Source organism: Pollachius pollachius (genome assembly GCF_949987615.1).
Source record: "Pollachius pollachius genome assembly, chromosome: 3".
Lineage (NCBI taxonomy): Eukaryota > Metazoa > Chordata > Actinopteri > Gadiformes > Gadidae > Pollachius > Pollachius pollachius.
In genome coordinates this window covers 46,349,120-46,358,763 of record NC_136936.1, presented here as the reverse complement: position 1 = coordinate 46,358,763, position 9,644 = coordinate 46,349,120, and the positions used below count along the sequence as shown (strand labels likewise).

The following is a 9,644-nucleotide window of genomic DNA, read 5'->3' as shown; positions in this document are numbered from 1 at the left end:
AGAGAGAGAGAGAGAGAGAGAAGAGAGAGAGAAAAAAGAGAGAGAGAGAGAGAGAGAGAGAGAGAGAGAGAGAGAGATGAGAGAGAGAGAGAGAGAGAGAGAGAGAGAGAGAGGCCAGAAAAGCAGAAGTAAAGAGGAAAACAGATGCTTAGAACCTTTCTCTTTCCAGGTTCCATTCCTTTCAATTGGATGTTGATTAGCTGAACTCATTTCAGTTCAGCAAAGGTGTATTTTTCCCTGTTATGTGTGTGTTTGTTTTGTGCTAATGTGCATACGGCAATATGCGTGCGTGCGTGTGTTTTTGTACACATGTGTACGCATGTGTGTGTGTGTTTGTGTGTGTGTGTGTGCGTGTGTGTGTGTGTGTGTGTTCGTGTGTGTGTGTGTCTGTGTGTGTGTGTGTGTGTGTGTGTGTGTCTGTCTGTGTGTGTGTGTGTGTGTTGGGTTCTATATCATGGCTATGGCAACATGTGAGCGCTGGTTGTTTTGGCTCCATTGTTCATCCAGAAGGACCCAGCTGAAATAAAGTCAGCGATTGTGTGACGTAATCTTCCACCCTCAAGGCCTATAGCGGTGTTTATCTTCTATAGTTTTGAGAGATGTTTTACTCCCTTTTTATTAGACACATTTTAATATAAATAAAAGGTTTCAGAATAATGTTTAGTTTTTGTCTCTTTATCGAATACTATGGTCATATTTAGTCACTGCCTTGGGGTTTATAATCATCTTCTGCATATTGGGATCTTTTAATAAGTGTTACTCTTGCGCCCTCTATTGGCACTTAGTATATGCTACACGCGGACCTCCTGAGATGGGGCAACTTGATGATGATTGAGATCTCTTACTCGGGATATTGTTTTCATCGCAAAATGTCGTCTCGTCACGCTAATAAAAACAAATAAACTGCTAACAAAAACAAATAAATCCCGGCAAAAGGTGTTATCTTGTTAGTTTTATGAGTGTTCACGTGTAGTAGGCTATATACAGGGGTGTAGTAGGCTATATACAGGGGTGTAGCCACGTGGGGGCCAGGTGGGGCCACGGCCCCCCCGATCAGAGGTTGGCCACCCTGCTGCCCCCCCCCCAGTATAAAAAAAAGAAGAAAATCCTGAACGGAAACGGTCTAAAGAAAGCTGAAATATATGCACTATTAGTATGATCTAACTTTGACTTATCATTCTTATTTAAAGAGTTATAATCCGACGTTGTGAATAAATATTGCACTTCAAATCCCCCTCCCCCCCCCCGTTGACAATCAAGTGCCACCCCAAATATAAGACTGGCCCGAGCTGGCCACCACAGTAATACAACCCTGGCTATGCCCCTGGCTATATACCTAGTATATACCTCAGGCTCCGTGTATTCCCCACAATTCCCTTCGCCTTCGGCGAATAATTGTTAAATAGTTGGAAGTGCAATGGTTCACTAGACATCCATAATCTCCCAAATCTCATTCAAACCCTTCCATACACAGTATGGTTCACCATTAGTTCATGTTCCTTGACATTTTAAATATAATGCAATCACATCCAACAATATACAGTAGCCTTAATGGTAGGCCTACAAACAAGACGGAATCCAGATGTGTTAAGTGTGTGATATATACATTTATTTTAAAGTAAAGTACTGTGACAAATTCAGTATCGCAAATGCAACTTCAGTTCAAATGCCCAACTCACATCAAGTTGATGGTAGTTTAAACCTGCAGTATGGAAATCTAGTCGCATTACTTTGTGTAATTTGTTCAGGTAGAAAACGAAGAGGACAGCATTTTCAGGTTGTAATGAGGTCGTGTAAAAAACACATTAATTGGCCTTGGTTTCTATAGGCCTAGTAGATAACGTGTCTATCTTGGCGTCATTCAGTATCCTCGAACAACCAAAACAACTAGAGGTCGCTAATGGAAAAACACACACAGTGCAGCATATTCACGGGGCACTATAGCGAGATCACGTTTTGGGTAAAGTATTTTGCAAGCAGGAACAATTTAGTGGTCACATCCAAGGAGCCCCTGGGACACAAGATGCGGTTCGGGCAGGGAGCGGGCACGGAACATCAACTTGGTGCTGTCGAAGTGGTAGAAGTGGCTGCCCACGAACAGGTCAACCCCCGTTTCTCCGCACATGGCCGCGTCCACCTTCTTGAAGAGAGCCATGAGCTCGTCAAATACGGCTTCACGGGGTAGGGTGCTTGACGTCATGTTCACTTCGTAGACAGAATGACCTGGACATTAGAGGTAACCAGACGTTTGTTGAGTTAATTACTTTTTTATTTATTCATCTTATCATTTCTAACTTGAAGAAAAGTCCTGAGTGAATTATCTCAGAGAAGGATTCAATGGTCGAACGCAAGCCAGGATGCAATTATCACAGACGGGTGTTTCAGCATAAAGAAAAAGGTTGAACTATGCTGTTCTTGTTTCTTAACAGCAAATCTTTCGAACCAATGAAATTACTGTCATTTCAAACCCATTATATTGTACAATTTTGTATTTGGTATATTGTCTTACCCACATTGCCCTTCTGGGATTATTAAAGAAAAACGTCTGTCATTGTTTTGAATTGGGTATGGATTTGATGTGCATTACATACCTTGAAAGATGTGTGCGACTTTATCCCCCGGGCACACAAAGGCGGCATCAATAGCCCCGTCAAGGCCCAGCACCTCCTTCACAGTCTTGGGGTAGCCGTCCACAGGGGCGGGTGGCTCTCCCGATTTGTAGGCAAACACGTGGTCGCCCTATCAAACCCACGTAGAGAAATTAGAGATGGCACGACATGTGTAGGTCGGTATATATGTGTAAGTGTTTGCTTTGGTACGCCTGTCACACAATCTGGTTCAATGCTAAATGTAATTAAATTTGATGGTACTGATGCTTTAACATAATTTAAGGGCGACCATCATCTCATTTTTTGCATTTGAATATGCTTCATACAAGTGCTTCATAGTGAATGGTGGTCTGTAACATCTGCTACATTTCAACAATTAGCAATAATTGTGGCAAAGTTATGAACTCATCATTGACGTCATTTGTCCGAGATTTGCTCCAATCTTGTCAATAGTCCAAATTTCTCCCCACAATTCTTTGCAGACCGCAATTCTTTCACAACATACGCAAATTAAGTAGTTATTAGAAAGATAGTCAAGCATGACGAATCCCCTTTAAGCCCTGCTTACATCACAAGTATCACAGATACAATGTTATTCAACGCAATCCAGTGTAACCGTTATGCAGTGTAATGTTATCTAATGTGATCGGTGCGTGATGAGTGCACCTTCATCATGTAGAGGTGGCCCTGGAAGGCGAAGGCTGCGTCCAATTCACTGTGGATCTCTTTGAACTCACTCTCAATGGTGCCTGCTCTGGACGTGGCCTTAACCTTGTCCATGCTCAGGTAATGGTGGCCTAAGAAACAGACAAACAAACACAAATACAAACCAAAGATGAGGACAAACGAAGGGTGGGAAGGTGACGCAACCGTCATTTCCTCACAACAGGCAAAACTTTTACATCATGATTTCGGATTAAGAGTCAACGTGCAAGTTTAAGCGCTATTCTGGGAAGTTCTAAGGGTTACAGCTCAAGCTCCAGAAACGGTCGAGCTGAGGTGCTAAAGAGCAAAGCCTGCACCTCTGAAGATGTAGATGCTCTTGGCGTCGTCAGAGGTGACGGCGTCCAGGTGTACGTGGCTGCATCGCTCTCTGTCCACGTGGACACTTTCCTCTCCTGGAGGGACCAGACGTGCATGAGGAACATTGTTCAAAATCCACCGGCAGGATGATCCTTATCTGGAGAAATCACTTCCGGAACTCACCGAACGCGGGGCACCTCATGAAGTATTCTCGGGCCTCCTTGGGCCACCTGCCGTGGATCGCCCCCGTCTTGGGGTCAAACTGGACGAACTGGGTTCCGAAGAAGCAGTAGGATTGCCCCAAGAAGAGAAGGGCCGATGTGCAGTTGGGCATGGCCGGAATCTCCTTCACCATAACGGCCTTGGTGTCGACGTCGAAGTAGTAGATTTCGTCGCCTAGCAACAGGGAGATGGAGAAAAGAGTGAAGCGGTTTAGTGCCTTATTTGGTGCATGTAGTAATGAGCAGGTATGGGTGAGGCATTTTGCTCAGGGACGCCTACAGGTGTACTGGGGACATTGGGGTTTGACCTCGGACGTTTCATCTGAGACCCAAACATCCGGACATGATAGAGTCTTTAATGTTGTGTCTATAAAATATTTCCTGCTCCGGTAAGACAAAGGTACAATATAACTATGGCATTGGTAAAGAAAAGTAGACTCTTCTACACCATGAAACGTAGAATATCAGTGATTGTCAATTGAGGCAATTGATCTGATATATTAACCTCTTAAACCCGAGCGCCCCTGGGGGCGGGGGCAGCTGCGCCAACGTGTGCTGTAAACAGCACCACCATGCTCCAACATGTCCATGGTGCATATCCACGTAACGGGAAGGAGCTCAGCTAAAAGCCCATGATAGCCATTTTTACCTTAACAAAACACAATTCTAACACCAAGCAACTAAATGAGCCCGTAGCAAAACACGCAAAACGTGCATGCGCACATTCTGGCCGCCGCCGATTTCGCTACTTCATGCCACCCACACAAACTATGTCATATGAAAGCTGAGGCTCCACCGATTCCAATGATATCACTCCCATCACTCAACGACTGAACTGAAACAGCAGCCAAATAAATAAACAAATAAAAAACGTTTTACAGTGTGATACTTTTGATTGGCGAATGGTGTTTTTTTACATGGATTTGGGTCGCTCGATTTGACTGTCCCTCGACTCTATTGGCTCTGACGGTTCGGTAGAGGGGTCAATCATCCAAATTGACCAATGCATACCCAAGATATCTTCCCGCGTTTGACTGGAAGGTCAGCGTAATTCGCGCCAGAAGCGCCGAGAACATTCTCAGAGCAGACACGGCTAGATAGAGACATACGATCCTACAACACGCTTCTTACAACGTTTGCATTCCTAGTTACCTAGTAGTTAGCTAGTTATTTTGTATTTTCTTGCCTTTTTGTTCCATTTGTTATTCTTTTCAAATAAATAATGGCAGGCAGGAGAAAGACCTATACGTTTGCGGAGGCATTTGCTATCATTACTAGCGACAGTGGGGCTACTGTAGTCCCTCTCGAGTCCTCGTCTGAAGACAACGACTTGCTGTTGCCAGAACTGGACACGGATTAATTGTACTGCAGGAAGTGCCAGGTCCCTTTGTGCTTCACCTCCAAAAAGAACTGCTTCCATCAGTGGCACGACAGCCCTTAGTGTATATAGTTAGTTTTAGTTAGTTAGTTATATTTGTTCAAAGTTGCTGTTTTCTTTGACTGGGAAAATGTATAGATGGTCTGGGTGAATTTAAAAAACAAGTCAAAACTGTTGAATTTGGATGGAATGAATACCTATAGCGATATGTCAGTGAAATAAAATTAGGTTTACAGTCTGGTACCTTAGAAAGGTCAAAGGGCACTGATGGTGCCCAAAAGTGCCCAAATGGCACCATTTAGACCGTCTGGACCTACCTGTACTAAAACCGCTCTAAAATCACTTTATTAGCATTTATCCTGGAACAGGGTACTCATCAGCTGTTATATGTTTCCCTAAAGGTTCTGGGCTACTATCCCATAGTTTCAAGGTGGTATTCACTCTAAATAATGTGTTTTCTCTAGGCGAAAATTGAAAATTGACATTTCTTACTATGTTCTAGCTGAATTTACTCTGACACCGTAACATCCATATTGATTCTGACACTTCTGCAGCCACCTCACAGGTGATACCTTCTTTTTGAAACCAATTTTATTCATATAGCCCTTGTAGCTGTGGAGGCATACTCTATTCATTTTGAGCATGTCATTTCGGGCAGGAGGCCTGTGAAATAGGCCTAGGGCTTTACAGGTTAATGTAAATATATAATGGGGTGTGTGTGTGTGTGGGGGGGGGGGGGAGGGGGGCTACTCTATAGGAACACATGCACACACACACACACGCACGCATGTACCCTTGAAGAAGATGATAGTGTCGTTTTCACACACAGGTTTTGGGCACTCCATGGCAGCATCCAGGTGTTCTGGGATGCCAGGGAAGGCCTCTGAGATTTTCTGAGGATAGCCCGCCACCAGCTTCTCATGGATATACCTGAACACCATGTGGTCCTGGGTCAGAGAGAGTCAGGGTTTGCCATGAGAGAAATATCCATTTTCAACGTGAATTCACATTGTGTGATGTGCATATGATGTGTATGTGATGATTTTTAGATTTTGTGTGTGGGGGACGTTTTGGGGGTGTGGCTGGAACAAAGAAAGCAAACGTTGCTTTCATTCCTGAGAAACTTTCTGTATGAGTAGTTCAAAGCAGTTCACAAGGAACATTCCATCAAATGTGGTTCATGACCTCCTAACATAGAACAAATACTTTTGGGAGATCATTCGCTCTTATCGAGGTTCATTCTCGAGTTAATCAAACTGTATCACAGTGTTTGTCAATGTCAACGGATGGGTATCAGGATAGTGATAAGGAAGACTACGAGTAAGTTCAGGGATAAGGTCAGGGTCGGAGCACTATACCAGGAAGAAGAACAAGGAGACATGTTTGTTGCTCTCATTGAAACTCATGCGGAAGGCGGCGTCGACATGGTCCAGTGAGTGGATATCGTCCAGCTCCTCGTATGAGCCGTTAGACAGCTCCGATTTGCCATGGAAACCCTTGAAAAGTTGGTCACCTGGCGGATGAAAAAGTCTCAAATGAAACACATGCACATGCTTGTCAGAATGTCTGATTTGATCTTCTCAAACCACAACTCATTATGTAGCCTTCCTATTATGAATATACAACCTTTGGTTGATGCTGTAAACCGTAAAGAAAAATGAGTGTGTTTTCATAGGTGCGAATGGACCTAGTATGGATTGGATCTACCGATAAAGCTAGACATGACCGCAGCACTTGACTTGGAGCCCTGGGGTGTAGGGTTAGGGTTAGGGGCAGTGACGCGCAAGCTGCACCTTTGAAGAAGACTAGGACACCATCCTCATTCACTGTCACAGCATCCATCTCCAGGCCTTTGCAGCGGTCCAGTTCCTCTTCGGCAATGTCCACTGAACCTGAGGAACAGCTGACAATGAAAATGTGTTTCACCGAATAAATTGAAGTGAAACTGAAATGCACAATATATCAGCATTTTTTTGTGTATTGTAGTGTGTATGTTTTTTTATGAATACTGTAATGAATGTTTTACTCACCTGGCTCAGCATCCCTGGATTAAAAGACAATGAAATATTCATAAAATGTTTATATTCCTTAAAAGGAAATGTAATCTTGTATTAATTATGAAATAATGTGCAAATCATAAAACATTTAACTGAAAGGTATTTTGATAAAAAAATACATAGACATAGTATAGCAGCTCTAAGTATATGGTTTATAAGTATAACGTAATTTTGCTGTAAATGAGACTGATAATTATAAGTTCTCTCTCCTCATGCTCTGATTGCCATACAGCCTGAGCCCAGGGAAAGAGCAGCTCTCTACTTACTGTTTATGGTGGCAGGCAACCAGCGCCAGGCAGAGACACAGCGTCGTGGTCAACACATTCATGGCGAGGTGTCCTTTCTGATCCAGGAGAGAAAAGTGAAAGGTACCCCAATGCAGGCTGCCAGCAGGCCTTTATAGTCGGATCGTACGTGAGTCGATGCGCACACGGTACCAGTGTAGGAGGAGTAGGCAAAGTACAGAATGGGTTAGAACTGGGCTGCACCTCCACTCAGATGAACCCCTGCACAAACACACACACATGCCTGTTGTCCCTCACACATACACGACCACCCAGCAAACACACACATTCACCCACACATACACATGCACTTCCAACAAACACATTCACACTTGCACACACACAAACACACGCACCGTTGCTTCGTATTCAAAGTAAGCAGAATTTCACAAGAACCGCAGGTCAATATACTTTTACCTCTGTACACTTATAGCAGGCCTGGTCAAGACTTTTTATTCTCAGGTGTACCAGTTACATATCTGTGATTGGTAGTTGAGATTATTATTAGTCAGCCTTATTGTATTGCCACATTATGGTAATACACTGTTGTACTGTAACCTGTTTTCTGAGAACAAAAAACAATATGAGGTTTGATATATATTTACTTTGTAGATGTTCATGTAGGTGTTAAATTGACTCTAAGTGATGACTTGAGCTTAACTCTGAAATTGTATTGAATAAGCGTCAATCTATATTTTGGACAAATGTGGCTACTCTAACCTTTTAGGGTTACATACGGCAGTTTGGCATAATCAGACCTGCCGTAAATCCTCCCCTCTGACCCAACTGGTCAGCCTCAAAGCAGGCTCTATCGAACTTTAGCTGGGTATGAAGCACATCCAGACTGTCTTATGAGAGTACTGCTATGAAGATGTATAGGTCGCTGGTATAACTAAGAGGTGCCGGTTGGTACTACAAGTATTACTACCTGACAAAAGCAGAAAACCAGGTGGATGACAAGAGGAGTATGTGTATCCAATAAGTGTCCCGCTGTACAGAGCGCCCTAAGGGAGTTGCGTTGGGTGATTTCCATTAACAACCGAGATTGCTGCCACTGATGTGCCTCATGTTTCGGTGCTCTAATTCTTTGTTGGACTATCCCATTGTGTCCAAAAGGCTTTTTGATAGCTGACTTGAATAATCGAAAATGAACTGAGGCCAGGAAATGTTACTCATTGCCTAGTCACACAAATAAGACTTTAGATTAATCATTTGAAATTTTGTTTCATGTTTGATTTGACCAACCATGTGCATATTTTGTTCTGCTTTAACAAAATATTACCAGATCCAAGATTATCAAACCGTTCCAAGGGAAATCATTTGCAACAGAGTAGTTTTTGGATGCTCTGTTAACATTGCACAGGCGGGCCACTGAGTCACCATCCATAGTAAAGAGAAGCATCCGCTTGCGGTCTTACTTATTATTTCCAAAAACTTTTTTTAAAAGACTCCTGCACTGCACTTGTAAGAGTGGTATGTGTGCGTGTGGGTGTGCATGTTTTTAGAACTGCAGCCAATGGGTCTGGAGAGGCTAAAAGTGGGGGTGTACTGATAGCAGGGGTCAGACAGGTTCACCATGCGATGGTTCAAACCAAAGTAAACAGCAGCCTTGCTGACAGGTTAAAATTGAACCATGGACGTGTTTGACTGAATGTTGAATGTTGTACGTCCTGGCACTTGTACATTGCACTTATTCAAGGTACTTAATTGTGTAGCATCTACAGCAGCTGCTATCATTGCTTTACACGGGGAATGGGTTAGCCTAGCGATTGTAATACTTGCACTTGGTTCTATTAACATCTTTACTGTACCGACAGCAATATATTGTTTCACTTCTTATGACAAATGTACTTAATGTAACAAATGCAGTTATTGTAAGTCGCTTTGGATAAAAGCGTCTGCTAAATGCCCTAAATGTAAATGTAAATTTAAATGACTGATATCACACCACATTATGATTCAAACTGATACAGTAGTATAGGCCTATTATTTTATTTTATATTCATGGATACTACACAGCTGAGAAATGTAGTCCACATGGTACAGTGACCCAGGCATTATTTTGTACACCT

General features: G+C 43.0%; 1 protein-coding gene across 1 annotated transcript; it reads right to left on the bottom strand.

Moving 5' to 3' along the window:
• Positions 1 to 1,987: 1,987 nt before the first annotated feature.
• On the bottom strand, positions 1,988 to 7,616 carry LOC307072504 (hemopexin-like; the record flags this gene model as incomplete). The annotated part of the gene is made up of 9 exons (XM_079731816.1): positions 1,988 to 2,223; positions 2,592 to 2,739; positions 3,276 to 3,406; positions 3,632 to 3,727; positions 3,816 to 4,028; positions 6,025 to 6,178; positions 6,590 to 6,744; positions 7,025 to 7,134; positions 7,555 to 7,616. The coding sequence occupies 9 exons, from the start codon at positions 7,614 to 7,616 to the stop codon at positions 1,988 to 1,990; spliced, it is 1,305 nt and encodes a 434-aa protein (XP_079587942.1).
• Between the last annotated feature and the right edge of the window lie 2,028 nt (positions 7,617 to 9,644).